We start from the raw sequence: 18,610 nt of genomic DNA on the forward strand, positions 1-18,610 counted from the left end.
ATTTCACCTTTATTTAACCCGGGTAGCAAAGATTATAGCAAACACCACTGAAACGGAATCGGTGCTCGCTAGCTTTGCAAATTCAGCTATTGTTGGAAGCCAGCCAATATGAAACAAACTATTAAAATTACAAAAGGTTGCAGCATATGTTGTGTAAATGGTGAACTCATACAGCTGTCAACTCTTGTCATTTTAATCCGTTTCACATTTGCTAGCTACCTTTTAGATCGAAGCCCGAATAGAATGATAAAAGATAAGATGATAGAAGCCCATCTCCTACTGTAATTAACCTACACACTGTGTGTATGTGTAGCCAGCCAGCCAGGTAGAAAAATGGCAGAAAAATAAAAGACAGACATCAGAGTATTTTTCAGTACACCAAAACGCAAAGTAAGAACCCTAGTAGCCTAATATCTCAAAGACTAGTTGATAAAATGTTCATAAGAAAGAAATGAAATTCTAATGGAAATGTTTCACAATGATGTCATTAGGCAGAGCAGGCAACAGATGGCACACAGACAGCAGAGTTGGGGACAGATATGCAGGGACAGACTGGCAGAGACAGGGAGTCACAGGTAAGTTTGTTGAGTCTTTGTTTGGCAACATTATGAAAGGTTCTCAATTTTTTTTACTTGTAAAATAGGAACATAATTGGAAAATGCCATGGATACCCCCACTCTCAACTTAAACTGGTGACTGAACTAAGATTTGTTAAAGGCAATGGTATTGCTGTTGTGATTAGTTGTGTAGTTTTGGGTACCGGTAGTTAGGAGTACGGCAAACACCTTATTTCTTTGGTTCCTCAATATACATTTACCATATTACAATGTAGGCTATGTGTTACAGCACTACTTTTGGTGTCCCCCTCAGGAATTGCTCTTGAGAAAATGTCATGTAATTGTCCCCTCCAAAGTTGATATCAGATTTTCGCCCCTGCACACAACTACTTCCAGTATTTGCCAGCCCTTGAATTGTCTAGGTATTTAGCAAAGTTGATTATTTTTGTCTTTTCTATATCCTTTCAACTTGCCGGAGACCAGCTTGGGAGACAACCCTACCAATTGGCCCAAAGTAGCGCTATGGCGATATCTACACCTATTTGATGGAATCTCCAGGTTTGCATAAATATACAAATTCAGAATAATGTTATAGCTGTTATTTGGATGGATACTGCTCACTGGTCCTTACTACAAGCTAACTATAGCAGTCTTTATTCAATACACATAGCTAGTTAGATACAAACAAGTGTTGGTGACTTACCAGTGATGAACCACTTAGAACATGTATCGAGTAATCGGAGCTCACAGCTTTCCATCATCATCGCGGCGTAATATAGCTTGAAACCATGTGGTTCGTCTCACCTGGCACTTCTTCTTCTTCTTTTCTTCTATAATATCATGGCAGTCCGCAAATAAATGGTTAACTTCTCTAGGGCCAGTGGGACGATTTCGTCCCACCTACGTAACAGCCAGTGGAATCCCGTGGCGCGTTATTCAAATACCTTAGAAATGCTATTACTTCAATTTCTCAAACATATGACTATTTTACACCATTTTAAAGACAAGACTCTCGTTAATCTAACCACACTGTCCGATTTCAAAAAGGCTTTACAACGAAAGCAAAACATTAGATTATGTCAGCAGAGTACCCAGCCAGAAATAATCAGACACCCATTTTTCAAGCTAGCATATAATGTCACATAAACCCAAACCACAGCTAAATGCAGCACTAACCTTTGATGATCTTCATCAGATGACAATCTTAGGACATTATGTTATACAATACATGCATGTTTTGTTCAATCAAGTTCATATTTATATCAAAAACCAGCTTTTTACATTAGCATGTGACGTTCAGAACTAGCATACCCCCCGCAAACTTCCGGTGAATTTACTAAATTACTCACGATAAACGTTCACAAAAAACATAACAATTATTTTAAGAATTATAGATACAGAACTCCTCTATGCACTCGCTATGTCCGATTTTAAAATAGCTTTTCGGTGAAAGCACATTTTGCAATATTCTAAGTAGATAGCCCGGCATCACAGGGCTAGCTATTTAGACACCCACCAAGTTTAGCCCTCACCAAAGTCAGATTTACTATAAGAAAAATGTTATTACCTTTGCTGTTCTTTGTCAGAATGCACTCCCAGGACTTCAACTTCAATAACAAATGTTGGTTTGGTTCAAAATAATCCATAGGTATATCCAAATAGCGGCGTTTTGTTCGTGCGTTCAAGACACTATCCGAAAGGGTAAAGAAGGGTAAAAAAGCGATAATATTCCGACCGGGAATCTGTGTTTTAGCTCAAAGAGAGAGAAAATAAAACATGAGGTCGCCCCGTGCACGCGCCTCAGTCTGATGGTCCTCTGATAGACCACTTACCAAAGGCGCTAATGTTTTTCAGCCAGGGGCTGGAATTACATCATTCAGCTTTTTCCCGGGTTCTGAGAGCCTATGGGAGCCGTAGGAAGTGTCACGTTACAGCAAAAATCCTACGTTTTCAATAAACAGAGCCAAGAAGCCCAAGGAATGGTCAGAGAGGGCACTTCTTGTTTGGAATCTTCTCAGGTTTTGGCCTGCCAAATGAGTTCTGTTATACTCACAGACACCATTCAAACAGTTTTAGAAACTTTAGGGTGTTTTCTATCCAAATCAAACAATTATATGCATATTCTAGTTACTGGGCAGGAGTAGTAACCAGATTAATTCGGGTACGTTTTTTATCCGGCCGTGCAAATACTGCCCCCTATCCCCAACAGGTTAAAGTGCATGCCACCACCTACTGTGCTAGAATGTAGATCAATCATGATCTGGCCAATTTTGTACTACCATGAAAAAAAATTTCAAACCAAATAAATCCCTAAATTCTACCACACCCTCCCACCCAAAAAAACCCTCCCCAACCCCATTCAACTTTATATACAGTATATCATGCTGAAACACTCCACCCTTAGGATTGTTCAGCATGTTAACAACCATTTCAACATTAACATCTGTTACCCCCAATATCTCTTTTGACGTCTCCACAACAACCTTCAACCTGTCATTTCTGCTTTCCACAACCCAAGTCGTATTGATAACCTTACAAATAAAAGCGTCCTTTGAAGCCACACATTCATGAGCACAAGATTTCTGAACGGGCCTCGAAACCATGCCAGGACCATCAGAAACACCATACCCGGCACCCACTTACGACAGGTACATCCATGTAAGCGCCATCAGTCCTCACTGTAGTTCTACCAATCTGTTTTCCGTCCTCTGCATATGAAACATCATGAGTGATCCTATATCTCTGAGCCTCTCTAGCCTCTCTCTGTACCTGGCATCCACCAAATGCTGCACTGTGTTCTACCCCACAATTACAGCTCTTAACCTTCACATTCACCATAATCATGTGCCCCTCCACCCTTGGCACATCTTTTCTTTCCTATACACTGAGCAGCTACATTTCCCATTATTTAGCATTTAAATCACCGCAGTGCATATGGGACAAGTTCTCTAACATTGAAACTAAGGAATCTTATCTGTACTTTTCCAGGCAAGAATTTCTCAATCCACATCATCACTGATACTCTTTCACTTCTTTGACCCTCTTTCCTACTGATCAACCTTTTGGTCTCAATCACTCTGCCTCCCTTCAGATTTTCTTTAATATCATCTGTGGACATAGATATTGGGACCCCAGTGATGACTCCCCTCAATCTAGCATAAGCACCAGGGACATGGCTTTTAATCATTTTCCCAATAAGCTTTACATTTTCAGAATCTTTTCTTGCTGAGCCTGGCTACCACACAATATTAACAGTCTACCATGTCCAATGAACCAAGCTAATTTCACTTCACCTACCTCTTTCTCTATGGCATTATTTAGCCGGATAGGGTGTAAGTGAAGGACCGTGGTCTCATCAAACACTATCACCACTTTCCACTCCAACACATCATTACTCTTGCCTCCTAGCTTGGTCCTCTTTCTGCTTTCTTTACTAGATGCTTCACTGATTTCTGTATCATGATCTCTCTTCCTATGTCTTTCCACTACCAACGATTACGGTCAACCTGGTCGTTGGGCAGTTGATACAACTTAATTTTGTGTTCTTTTCTCCTGCTATTGTTCAAACAAAATATTACGCAACAGCTTTTCGACATCTTAAAAGTAGGGTGAGTTGAAGAAAGTTAGTTGGAATCAGCTAATCAGATAATCATGACGTACATTTCATGCGACAATCTGTTCTTGCAAAAAATTGTACGTTTACAAAGTGTTTTTAGGTAAGATATAGTTTGTTGATTAAGACGACATGGAAGTATATTAAAAAAGGACCTGAGAAGATCTCTAGGGTCAATTACCACCCTGCTTCCTCTCCTCGTTCTAGTATTTTTTCTCGTACATCTCCCCCAGAATTTACTCAAGTAGCTGCCGCGAGATTTTCATTCTGGGTTTCAGAGATAACATATTTTATGACATCATAGTCAGGTTGTATACTGGTTATCAAACCTGTCGCGGTGAAAAAAAAGTGTTTTATTGTTTTGAGCTCTCCTCAAACTATAGCATGGCATTTTTTGCAGTAATACCTACTGTAAATTGGACAGTGCAGTTATATTAACAATAATTTAAGCTTTCAACCGATATAAGACACTTATATGCACCGACATTTGTTGTTTCTCTAAAATCTCTGATCATGACACACGGCGCTACATGATTTACAATTGTCCCGTTGACGGGACGCCTATCCCTAAGAAGTAGTAAGTTTTGCTAACGTCTGTGTAGCAAACAGATAACCAAAAGACGATATCTTTCCCAAGACGTCTTGATAGCGAAAAATGTGTTTATACCTGGTTGTAATGGACCAGTTGGTTGTAATCTGGTTATTAAGACATCACATCCTGTAATTAAGACATCACATCTCAAATTTAGCCCACTGGCCTTGTGTATGAATATACTCTATTTACAAACAGTTCATATTGTAAAGGGACAACAGAAACCTGGATTAGGGAGGTTCTGGTTCTGATTAATCCCTTTATGAAAAGATTCCAGCCGCTAATGAAAATGCAGGTAGACTTGGATGCAAGCGAATGTTCGTTGTAATGCCCAGCAACAATGTTGGTGATCACTTAGAGGTGGCAGTTGCCTGTGTACAGAGTACATGTGTTGATTTAATGGTGGCTCTTAAACATTGAAGAGTGGGTGTTGGTTGGTTGTCCACTGACATGGGTTACGTCACAGTTTACATGGTTGCACCTGGTGTGATTTAATAAGAGGCAATGAAGGCTTTTGAAGCTGTCAACTGTCTGTCTGTAGCTGTTTGTCTGTCTGTTTCTCTCGAACAGCTCCTGAACATTGCAGTGGGAACAGTATACCCAAAGGGCACCGTCTTTCCTATTAAGTGTACTTCCTTTTGACCAGAGCCCACATGGCTTTGGTAAAAAGTTGTGTGTTATATAGGGAATAAGGTTCCATTTGTGATGCAGACACATGCTCTAAGGGTTTTCAACTCCGTTAATCTCCCTTCATTTGATCCACAGCCCATTGAAACCATGGCCATATACATGATATTTCCGCGTGTCACATGCCAGTGCTGTTTGGTAGAGTTATCACAAGCTGTTCTTAGTTTTTTGACGAACTGATAATTGGGAAAGGGATAAATCCAGCTTCCCAGAACGAAACCTCACTTGGTATTTTACAGAGCTGGTTGGTTGTACCCTTACTGGGCATGAATATGGATGGGACATGGCTGGGCTGATGTGTGTGTGTGCGAGTTGGGACACTGTGTGTGTGTATATGTGCGTATGTAGTGTTTGTGCGTACATATGTGCATTTGCATGTGTGGTGGAGTCTGGGGGTTGGAAACACGAAGCTGGGGGTTGTTTCAAGGGGCCAGTGTGCAGCAGTTTTTGAGGAAACAGAAATGTCACGGCTGGCTGGCTACGGTTCCCTGGGTGCTGGCTGTGGCCGCCTGGCTCTTAATTTAGCGTGGCTGATCAGTGCCTGAGTGACAGTTTGGGGAGGGCAGGGGCTGTATGGGGATAAAGAGATTTCTGGGCCTGGGTCATTACGCCCAATTGAAGGTTTATGGTGCCGCTCCTCCCTGTGTGTGCAATGCTGGACAGGTTTAGAGACAGACAGCTTTAGAGACACACTCCCACATCATTCTCCTCTGGGAGCTCACTCTCTCTTCTGCTTTACCTATGCACCTCTCCTGCTGTCCTTTTTTAAATTTCTCTTAATTTTATTCTTCAGACAGGCAGCAGACTATTCTCGTCAGTTCTCTTCAGACTTTTCTGTTTTCTTTGGTTCTCTTCTCTTCTCTCCTGTTCTTTTCTCTTTTTTCATCTTCTCTTGTCAGTCGAACCTTGAATGTCTTTTAGATTATTATTATTATTATTTTGCTGTGTGCGTTATTATCTGGCTTGGTTTTCTCTTGCTTTTTGTGTTAAAGACTATTCACATGTTTTAATAATGGCATTATGATAACAAACAGCTCCAAGATGCCAATTACCCCTGACTGTAATGGTGTGGTTTGGTTAACCCTGTGCGGCCTGGGACGGACATCCAGCGAAAAATCATATCGCCATTAACATAACAAAATGTAATACTTTTTTTTTTTCTTTTTTTTTTTCTCAAATTATATCGTTTTATAGATACACCTCTCCTGAATCGAACCACGTTGTCAGATTTCAAAAAGGCTTTACAGCAAAAGCAAAACATTAGATTATGTTAGAGGAGTATATCGTAAAAGTAGCCACATAGCCATTTTCCGACCAACCACATGCATCACAAATAACCAAAAAACAGCTAAATGCAGCACTAACCTTTGACAATCTTCATCAGATGACACACCTAGGACATCATGTTACACAATACATGCATTCTTTTGTTTGATAAAGTTCATATTTATATATAAAAACAGCATTTTACATCGGTGCGTAACGTTGACTAACTATTTTCCCTCAAATGCATCCGATGAAACAGAGCTACAATTTACTAAATTACTATTCGAATTTTTTTTTAAATGTAATATTGTCATTCTAAGATTTATAGATGAATATCTCTTGAAAGCACCTGTAATGCCAGATTTAAAAATAACTTTACTGGGTAATCACACTTTGCGATAAAAGGGGATGCGATACTCAGAACAATAGGCTAGCAATAGCAATAGGCTAGCCATCTTGGAACAATCGCATATGACATCTAGTCTTGTATACTATTGTCAATAATCCCTTACCTTTGGTTGTCTTCATCAGAAAGCACTTCCAGGAATCCCAGGTCCACAACAAATGTATTTTCGTTCGAAAAAATGACTCCTTTATGTTCCAAGAGCTTGTTCTTGTTAGCACGTCTGAAGGCTGCTCCAAAACTTCCGTCGGCCACGGGACAGCCATTTTGAGAAAATGCATTTTTTCCCCATTTAGGTTCGTTCAAACATGTCATACGTTGTATAACATAAATCTTTAGGGCGTTTTTCAACAAGAGAGCCAATAAGATTCGAGGGGGACGATTGCATTGTGTTTCAAAACGTTTCGAAAGGGGAGGGTAACCAGGGGCGCCGGCGTCATAATGGTGATGGCCCTCTCCGTGTGACTACGTTCCACAGCGTCTCATTCATTCAGTTTTAACAGTAGAAGGCTCAAACCAATTTGTGAAGACTGGGGACATCTAGTGGAAGCAATAGGAAGTCAATGAAGCTCAATGAACCATAGCTCACGGTGTGATTAATAGGCAACGTGATGAAGTTGAGTTCGCAATTCAGAATTCCACTTCCTGTTTCCATCTGTCTCGGGGTTTTGACTGCCATATGAGTTCTGTTATACTCACAGACACCATTCAAACAGTTTTAGAAAGTTTAGGGTGTTTTCTATCCACAAGTATTAATTATATGCATATCCTAGCTTCTGAGTTTGAGTAGGAGGCCGTTTAAAATGGGCACGAATTCTTTTCAAAAATCACTTTAGCGCCCCCTATCCTAGGGGAACGCCAAGAGGTTAAATATATTATTGTTGCCTTTACAAATATATTGCATACAGTTGAATGTATGTATGTTGAATATTAACACACCACATTCCCCCATTGCATCACCTCATAGCCCCAAGCTAAATCCTTCTCCATATTGCTCAGGGGCTTTAAGCGCTTCAGTGATCTCTGAACTCTACCTATAACCTTTGCCCTCTCCTCCACTGCAGTTACTTTGAGCTGGAAAGCAGTGGCCTGAGGGAGGAGATCCGATACCACTACAGCTACAAAGGCAAGCCTCGCTCAGAGTCCTTCCCCTACCGACTAGCCGACGGCCAGTGGCACAAGATAGCCCTCTCCATCAGCGCTACACACCTATTGCTGCATGTCGACTGCAACAGGTAAGACACACACAGGCATAAACACATGTACGTGCACGCACGCTTACACACCTATTGGGTAGCATACAATCTAGCCATCTCCATGAGTGCTACAAGTACATTCCATACTACCTACAAGTACAAGCAGTAATACAGACTGAAAGTCAGGCAATGGAAGCATTAGTTTGAACCTCAAAAGAGGTGAAGTTGGTGTTTCTATAACTGGCAACACTCATGTCACCTTTAGCCTAAAATGGCGTCATAGCTATCAAGATATTATCCGAGGTGAAACCCTTGATACTGCTGTGAACTAACACTGTAGTAACTCACAGGTGGATGCACAGACACGTACACTAATACACTCGTGCACATGTAGTAAGTCACGCACGTATACACAGCACCACAGCTTCCACCACACACACAAACACACTCTCTCACACACAACACACACGTTGAGAGGCTGTGATATTCCCAGCCTTCTCCCATTGCCACGTTCCCTTTGAGCATTCAGCGAGTGTCACCAGTGTCCCCGAGAAGTGACACAACTGATAAGCTCTGTGTGCTCATCAAGGTAAATATTTGATAACACCAATTGTTACTCTGGTGACAGGCTGCAGACAGTATGGGATAAGACAGGCAAGCTGTAGACTCTAGGCATCTGTATTTGTGTCACATATCTACACATGCACATACTTATACACACAAATGCACATTCACACAGAAACACACACACACACACACACACACACACACACACACACACACACACACACACACACACACAGAGTCTCATAAGTCTCATTAAAGCTACAAAACTGTCAGTGTTCAACTTTAGCATGTGATAACAATGCAACAGAACAGATGAAACAGAATGACTATGAATTCGGCCAATTTACCCTCCCAAGTGTTTCTTTCTTTCTTTCTTTATTGGACATAACATACTGTAAAAACACCAGGAAATAAGCTCCAAGGGATTTTAATGTACAACTTATTTTCCCAAGTATTCCCACACATAATAGAGAGGTTTGAAATGATTGTGTTTTAGTCAAACATTATATCAGTTTGGGCTTTTTGCTGTCAATTTGCAGTCTACAAATAATTTGTAATTAAAAACTGGGTGCTTTGAGCCTGAATGTTGCTTGGCTAACAGCCGTGGCATATCAGACCGTATACCACAGGTATGCCAAAACATTTATTTTTACTGTTCTAATTATGTTGGTAACCAGTTTTAACAGCAATAAGTAACCTCTGGGTTTTCTGGTACATGGTCAATATACCCCGGCTAATGGCTGTATCCAGGCATTCCGTGTTGTATCATGCATAAGAACATCCCTTAGCTGTGGTGTATTTGCCATGTACCACGCCCCCTTGGGCCTTATTGCTTAATTATGTTCTGGCCCCCGACCATCCGCTCAAGAAAAAAAATCGGCACGTGGCTGAATCTAATTGATGATCCCTGATTTAGGGTGTATTTTTACGAAATTGTCAAGTTGATTTACATCTTAAAACACCTATTTTAATCAGAAATTACTGTATTTTTGTGTATTTCTATACAATAAGTTAACTGTAAATAAAATAACTAAATTATTGTATATTACAGTTTTACAGTAAAAGTCTCTCATATCCACATAAAAGTACTTTTGCATATGTAAAATTAGAATAATTTCCCTTTAGAAAATGCCATAATGTGTTGAAATAAACCATTATTTTACAGGGTAAACAAACAATTAGATATTATTACTGTAATTGTACAATAATTTGTTTATTATTATGAAGAAAAAAAATCTGTAAAATTACATGTATTTTTTACAGTGCAAGTTGCTGGCTTTACGGATTGCTGTATGACCACAGTGGTTCATCCTTTAAAAGTTGCAGCGTACTGCAGCACAGCTTGCGTGGTGCCACAGAATTTTGTAACGTGCCAACCACTGGTACCATTAATGCTAGATATGTGCTAGTATGACCACCAGAGGGCATCTTTGAGAAGCTTTTGATAGCCTTCAATAGTGCCTGTACTAGCAAATTTAAAACCTTTTTTTGTAAGAACATAGTATATGGGTCTGATTATAAGAAATTTTGCTTAATTAATTTGATTAATATTATGGTGTTTCTATTCCAAGAAAAAACGAATAACCCTCTGGGTTTCTTGTACATCGTGACGGTCGGGAGTAGGCTACAGTGCTGGGCTATGTAGCTAAAGAATCCCCATGTCGTGCGGGCACGCGGGAGACTGGGCTTCAATTCCCCAATGAGGAGGAAGGAGTGGGCTTTCCTTGTAAATAAGAATTTATCAAGACCAGTCCCCATGCTTGTCTCAGAGCAAAGCGAAACGGTGCTAAAATAGTTGTAGGCTATTGCTTCTAACTTCAATATGCTTCGATTACAGTCTCAAAGGCCAGCATCCCGGAGTCGTTTGTTCACTGTTGAAGTTGAGACTGATGTTTTGCGGGTAGTATTTAATGAAGCTGCCAGTTGATGCTGATTCTCCAGATACTCAACTAGACTAAAGAAGGCCAGTTGTATTGCTTCTTTAATCACAACCACAGTTTTCAGCTGTGCTAACATACTTGCAAAAGGGTTTTCTAATGATCAATTAGCCTTTTAAAATTATAAACTTGGATTAGCTAACAACGTGCCATTGGAACACAGGAGTGATAGTTGCTGATAATGGGCCTCTGCACACCTATATAGATATTTCATAAAAAATCCAGCTACAATAGTCATTTACAACATTAAAAATGTCTACACTGTATTTCTGATCAATAATAATAATCAACAAGGACAATGGGAATCATAGGGCACATATATACACATACTAATCAGGGGGAATGGGAACCAGGTGTGCGTAAATAGACAAGATAGTCCGGGGTTGGTGGTAATGATCCAGTTCGGTGACGCCTAGAAGGCCGGTGAGTAGACCTCCGGAGCTGGTGAACAGAATGAGCAGCAGTACCGGGGGAATCCGTGACAGAAACAAACAGTAAATCATAATATCAGTACAAAATATTGAATTCCCAGTTTATGCTACAAATCCAACTTTATAAAGGCTTTTAAAAATAGGTTCTATTTGACTCACAATTCCATGATGTAGAATAAGGTATTGTTGACAGAATAAAGGGATGCAATTCAACACATGATTAATATAGCTAATTCACCAATACATTTCTTGGTAGTCCAACACATATCAGGTTGTAAAGCACAGCTGGCCTGGTATACTGTGTGCTGCCTCCAGCCCTTCATTTCAGTTTCAATTACTCAATATGTTGGACAAAAACGCACCAATGCCAGTCATAACGTGGCTAATAGGGTAGCTTATCTATTTTTGTAGATATTTATTTAGCTAACTAAAAACACAGAGCCTAACGTTAGCTAGCTAACTGCCGGGAGGATGTTTTTCAGTGGCTACAGCTAGAGATGCAGGTGTCATTTGATTAGCTACCAAGAAATGTGAATCACTTTGCTAGCCAGCTGTGCTGAATTTGTACGACTGTTATCCACAGTTACCATATCTCTTAGTTGTCAATCACATGCATTTGGCATTGATCAAATGGGAGGGAAGGCAAGTTCTCATTCAGTTGTCAAAACTTGGGTTGGGACATTTTTTTGTAATTTGTATTTATTATGGATCCCTATTAGCTGCTGCCAAGGCAGCAGGTACTCTTCCTGGGGTCCAGCAAAATTAAGGCAGTTATATTACATTACATTACACAACATATTTCACAACTCATTAAGTCTGTGCCTTCTAGCCACTGCTCTACTACCATATATCTACAACACAACATCCATCTGTACGTGTGTGTACACTAAGTATACAAAACATGAAGAAAACCTGCTCTTTCCATGACATAGACTGACCAGGTGAATCGAGGTGAAAGCTATGATCCCTTATTGATGTCACTTGTTAAATCAACTTCAATCAGTGTAGCTGATTGGGTCCCCAGATCCTCAAAAAGTTCTACAGCTACACCATCGAGAGCATCCTGACCGGTGGCATAACCGCCTGGAATGGCGACTGCTCGGCATCTGACCGTAAGGCGCTACAGAGGGTAGTGCGTACGGCCCAGTACATCACTGGGGCCAAGCTTCCTGCCATCCAGAACCAATATAATGGGCGGTGTCAGAGGAAGGCCCAAAAAATGGTCAGAGACTCCAGTCACCCAAGTCAAACTGTTTTCTCTGCTACAAAACGGCAAACGGTAACGGAGCGCCAAGTCTAGGACCAAAAGGCCCTTAACAGCTTCTACCCCCAAGCCATAAGACTGCTGAACAATGGCCACTGGACTATTTACATTGACCCCCCCACCTCCATTTGTTTTGTACACTGCTGCTACTCGCTGTTTATTATCTATGCATAGTCACTTCACCCCTACCTACATGTACAAATTACCTCGACTAACCTGTACCCCCGTGCATTGACTCGGTACCGGTACCCCCTGTATATAGCGTTGTTATTGTTATTTTCTTGTGTTACTTTTTATTATCTTTTACTTTAGTTTATTTGGTAAATATTTTCTTAACTCTTCTTGAACTGCACTGTTGGTTAAGGGCTTGTAAGTAAGCATTTCATGGTAAGGTCTACACTTGTTGTATTCGGCGCATATGACAAAAAAAGTTTGATTTGATTTGCTTGGCTAGCAACACAGATGTCTCTACATTATTAATCCATGTATATCTGATCTATGAATCATAGTTTTCTCAATTGTGATGCTGAATAGATACTTCATGCTTTTTTTGAGTTTGGTATCACTTTACTTACAGTGGTGATTATGTAGCATTCAGAAAGCATTAACAAAGCCTTTATACGCATGACATAAAGAGTCTTAACTAATGGGTTGGTAGGACAACATCTCTAGCTTTAAGATTGAAGTACACCAGCAGCTATATCCAGACGATTGAGGTTTGAGTATGTGAAATGAATCTCTTAAATGTAATGGCAAAATGTAGATTCACCCCTAAATAGACATAACCAAAAGTAATTGCTAGTCATGTGTAATTACATGATTCTGACACGCAAAAACGTGGTATATTTGTAAAGAAGACATCTGGGATATTAGAAGGAAATTATCAGCAGATAGATATGAGTTACATAGTTCAGAAAACACAAGATCAAGCACACACAAATATAGCCAATACCTAGAATGAAAAAAAATATGTTTTTATTTTTTTATTTTGAAAGCTATAAGTGGATATATGGCTAGTGCTGTAAACACATCAGATGGCTTCCAAAACATCTGAACAACATCAGAAAAAAATGGGATTGATAAACCTACATTAACAACAAGAAATGGGCAGAGCCCCATACACTACCCACCATAGTGACCTGTACGCTCTCGTTGGTTGGCCCTCGCTTCATACTCGTCGCCAAACCCACTGGCTACAGGTTATCTACAAGTCTCTGCTAGGTAAAGCCCCGCCTTATCTCAGCTCACTGGTCACCATAGCAGCACACACTCGTAGCACACGCTCCAGCACGTATATCTCACTGGTCACCCCCAAAGCCAATTCCTCCTTTGGTCATCTTTCCTTCCAGTTCTCTGCTGCCAATGACTGGAACGAACTGCAAAAATCTCTGAAGCTCAAGACTCATATCTCCCTCACTAGCTTTAAGCACCAGCTGTCAGAGCAGCTCACAGATCACTGCACCTGTACATAGCCCATCTGTAAACAGCCCATCTATCTACCTACCTACCTCATCCCCATACTGTATTTATTTATTTATCTTGCTCCTTTGCACCCCAGTATCTCTACTTGCACATTCATCTTCTGCACATCTACCATTCCAGTGTTTAATTGCTATATTGTAATTACTTCGCCACCATGGCCTATTTATTGCCTTAACTTACCTCATTTGCACTCACTGTATATATACTTTTTGTTTTCTTATGTTCTACTGTATTATTGATTGTATGTTTTGTTTATTCCATGTGTAACTCTGTGTTGTTGTATGTGTCAAATTGCTATGCTTTATCTTGGCCAGGTCGAAGTTGCAAATGAGAACTTGTTCTCAACTAGCCTACCTGGTTAAATAAAGGTGAAAAAAAAATATTTAAAAAATATGTTTTAGTAGGTGGTGTCATGTGTGTTCACGGGACGTTTCCAAGTGTCCCATAACCTCTCCATGTCTGTAAATTTGAAAATTCCAGTGCTAGTACATATTTTCAATCCCTAAATGCAATTTGTTCTGTATAAAAACACAATTTCTACCATATCAACCTCCCTCAAACATTGTGGTGGTGTTATGGAGTATCCAGGGTACATTCAAGTTTCCTTTCAACCTCTCCAAAGTCCTAATGTGGTAATTGGACTGTTTTTGCACAGTGGATGTGCCTAAATGTTATTGTTCACTATAAAAACAAAAGTTCTACAACACCAACCTCTCTCAAACATTGTAGTGGTGTTGGGGGACATACAGGGGATATGGATGCCTACAGCGCGTATGCAGGCAACATTATATTTTTGATGCGCAAAGATATAGTCACTCGGTGGACATTCAATGTTGCCATTAAGTCATCCATCATCAGATAACATTGGCAATAGGCTAGATGTGTTCCTACCACTCTAAGGATTAATTTGATACCCCCATGTAGGGATAGCTCAAACACAGACCAAATCGAAGCTCACCTTGTAAGATGTTTGGTGAAAACATTGTGTAAAATAAACATTTTGACTCCCGGTGATGGTTATCAATAACGGTAGGGCACAGGCAAACAAATAAGATATCCTCTTGAATCTAAAGAAAAAAAAAACCTAAAAAATAAAATAATAATAATTTTATTTTATTAAAATATATAATTTATATTTTTTTTTTTATATCCATCTACCTCTCCACCCCCCTCCCGCCAATTCCAAAAAGGTTTTACAGGAAAAGCAAATCATTAGATTATATTAGATGAGTCCATCGTAAAAAGCAGCTTCATAGCCATTTTCCGACCAACCACTTCCATCACATATTATCAATAAACAGCTAAATGTAGCACTAACCTTTTACAAACTTCATCAGATGGCACCCCTAGGACATCATGTTATACAATGCATGCATTCTTTTGTTCAATAAAGGTCATATTTATATATAAAAACAGCATTTTACATCTCTGTCTGACGTTGACTACCTAATTTCCCCTCAAAAGCGTCCCGGTAAACAATGCTACGTTTCAATAAATTGCTATACTATAACGATTTTTTAAATGTATATTGTCAATCTAACATTTATAGATGAATATCTCTTGAGAACACCCGTCATACCAGATTTTAAATTAACTTTACTGGGTAATCACACTTTGCGATAAAAGGAGATGCGATACTCAGAAAATCAGCTAATATACAGTGCTCGGCGCCATCTTGGATGCAACAGTATGAACCATCTCATCTTCAATAATATTGTCAATAATCGCCTACCTTTAGTTGTCTTCATCAGAAAGCATCCCAGGTCCACAACAGATGTATTTTCGGTCAAAAAGTCCATACTTCACGTTCCATTAGCCTGATGTTGGTAGCGCGTCCTATGGCTCTCTCCAAACGCAGCTCTGCACTTCATACTGAAAGCAATCCTCGCGCATGTAGGTTCGTTCAAACATGTCAAACGTTGTATAAAATAAATGTTCAGGGCCACTAACACCAAGAGAGCCAATAAGTTAAAAGGAATTAACCGTTTTTAATGGAAATGGTAGAACTCAATACACACATGTACTAAATGTTTGCCTGCCCCAAATGAGTTCTGTTATACTACACAGACACAAAAAAATATTGTTTTTTCTCTCCAATATAATAAATATATGACGCCCTCTTCTTAGAGTTTTTTTTGTGGGGCGTTAAAAATGGGAACGATTTTTTTCAAGATGGGCCCCCTATCCTAGGGTATCCTCAAGAGGATATCCTCATGATCTGTGGAGTTCCGGCTTTCTATGTGTATCAACGTATTCTGCGTTTTTTTCTTCGTTTATGCTTCACAACGCTAACCGGAATGTTGGTAGCAGCCATCTTGAAATGAGGTCATCGGCTCGGCCTGCCCTTATGAATTTGTATGCCCATATATGGTAGTAAGTCATACCAAAGATTTCAAGGCAACGATCAATAGCCAAGATACTCAGCTTTCCGCAGACAGGGGTTACCTTTTGCAGATAGGGTTACCGTTCTCATACCAGACTGAATTGAATGAAAAAAATCAAATAGGGTGCCCGAATATGGGCACTTTACATTAATGTTGCTAGGGTGTGTGACAGAAAAATTATGTATTCACCTTATTTGTTAGATATTTGTTGGATATGTAACAATTATTTACTTAAAACAGTGAGATTTCTGTCCTGCTAATGCTGAGTTTTATGGTGTCCACTCTTTATTCCTGGTGATAAAACCTACAGCTGGCATTCCAGTGACAGGATGTGGGGTTGTTGTAACTGGGATAGAGAGGAGTAGAACAAAGGCCTCAATGGTTCTTAGACATCCTGGCCTGGGAAATTAGTCCAGGGTCGGGGGTTAAAATAATGCCAGTGGCAGATAAAGACAGAATGAGCCCAAAGTGGCTTATGTTGCCCCTCAATCTATATTGGAGGGGTGGAACCAATCATTCTGGGTATTGGCTACATAAACTGTGCATTGTCTGTATGATTTAGACTCTCAGCTTAACAGTCAGAACGACTGTGGGGCTGACGGTTTAATTATTGCAATAATTAATCGAAATTAAATAAAGATGATCGTTTGAAGAATTGACCAAGTCTCTCTCAGTACTGAATTTCCACGACAGGTGCCATTAATCTTCATATTATAAGGGCACAAGGTGAGACCCAAATGCAGACACAGGAGACATATGGTAGCGCTCCGATATTTATTAAAACAAAAGGAGTAGGCAAAGGCAGGTCGGGGATAGGCAAGAGTTCATAAACCAGGTCAGTCCAAACAGTACCAGACAATAGGCAGTCTCGAGGTCAGGCCAGGCATGGGTCAGAAACCAGATCTGAGTCCAAAAACAGTACAAGGGGATAGGCAGGCTGGTACTCAGAACAGGCAGAGTGGTCAGGCAGGCGGGTTCGGAGTCAGGACAGGCAAGGGTCGAAATCAGGAGGACTAGAAACAAACAGAGACTGGGAAAAATAGGAACAAGGAAAAACACTGGTTGACGAACTGGCACAGAAAGACAGGAAACACAGGGATATAAACACCGGGGATAATAAGTGACACCTGGAGGGGGTGGAGACAATCACACGGACAGGTGAACCAGATCAGGGTGTGACACATATTGACACTCAAAGGCTATAGATAGGCATTGTGGAAAATATTGAGTAAGTCAGGCGGTCAAGTTTATTATAATCATTTGTAGGTACAGTACATGAAGACGTACCGGAATTGGAATACATTTTAATGAATGAATGGATGGAATTATAGTGTAGCTGCTATGTCTCTCCTTTCCTCTCTCTCTCTCTCTCTCTTAATCTGTCTTTTAATCACTGTCTTCCAAACTTGAATCTCTCTGTGATTTGTGATATCAGCCTCTCTCTCTGTAGTGGGTGGTAGAGTTGTATGCCTGCAGGCCCTGTTGCATGACCAGGTCAGTCTTTTATTACAGTGAATTACCATTCATTACACACACCACCACCACCACCACTGTTCAGGGATGCAGACGGCATCAGATCAGTATCAGTATGCTAGGCTGCTGTGATCTGCACTGAACCATGCCATGCATGGTTGGGCTAAACTCAGCCTGGCTTGCTGAGATGCTCTGGGATGGTTTTCGATTGGGGTAGGCTTGACTAAACTAGACTGGGTTGGAGTATACTTTGCCAAACTGAAGCAGCTTGACTGATCTGAGGTATAGCTTACTCAGTTGGTTGACTGAGGTAGCTACCAGGTTATGCTGTGCTGAGGTAATACCAGCAAGGCACTAAGTGAGTCTTATCCCCATCTGCATATTTGTATACTATTCTACTTAGGTGGTAAAATATTATCTGCTTTTTACAAGCATTAAGGTAACGAGGTATAGCAGACATTGGAGGAGACATTGGAACATTCACCACCTGAAAGCTCCCCTAATGGTGGTAATACGATTGTCTGCTTTTGTCTCGAGCAAGCACAGAATAACATTGGGCTTTGTTCATTAAAGAAATCAGTGGGGTGTATGTGTCTATGTGGTGCTTTATCTTCACCTGCTAACCAGCTCGTCTGAGAGGAACAGGACACAGCTCTGCCTGGACAAAACTACTATTAGGATGAGAGAGGAGGCATAATGCCAGGATAATGGGGCGTTGGATAAATGAAAACCTCAATCTGTGACACTTAAGGGTGTGT

The 18,610-nt window shown here is 40.3% G+C and overlaps 1 protein-coding gene across 1 annotated transcript in view; it reads left to right on the forward strand.

Annotated features, from left to right (window-relative positions):
* Positions 1-18,610, forward strand: part of LOC106561902 (protein kinase C-binding protein NELL1) — a 502,584-nt gene that overhangs the window by 141,422 nt on the left and 342,552 nt on the right. The window contains exon 4 of the mRNA XM_014126233.1: positions 8,183-8,353. Within this exon, the coding sequence (XP_013981708.1) occupies positions 8,183-8,353 (171 nt within the window). The remainder of the gene's footprint in view (positions 1-8,182; positions 8,354-18,610) is intronic.

Source organism: Salmo salar, chromosome ssa11, assembly GCF_905237065.1.
Source record: "Salmo salar chromosome ssa11, Ssal_v3.1, whole genome shotgun sequence".
NCBI classification, from domain to species: Eukaryota; Metazoa; Chordata; class Actinopteri; order Salmoniformes; family Salmonidae; genus Salmo; species Salmo salar.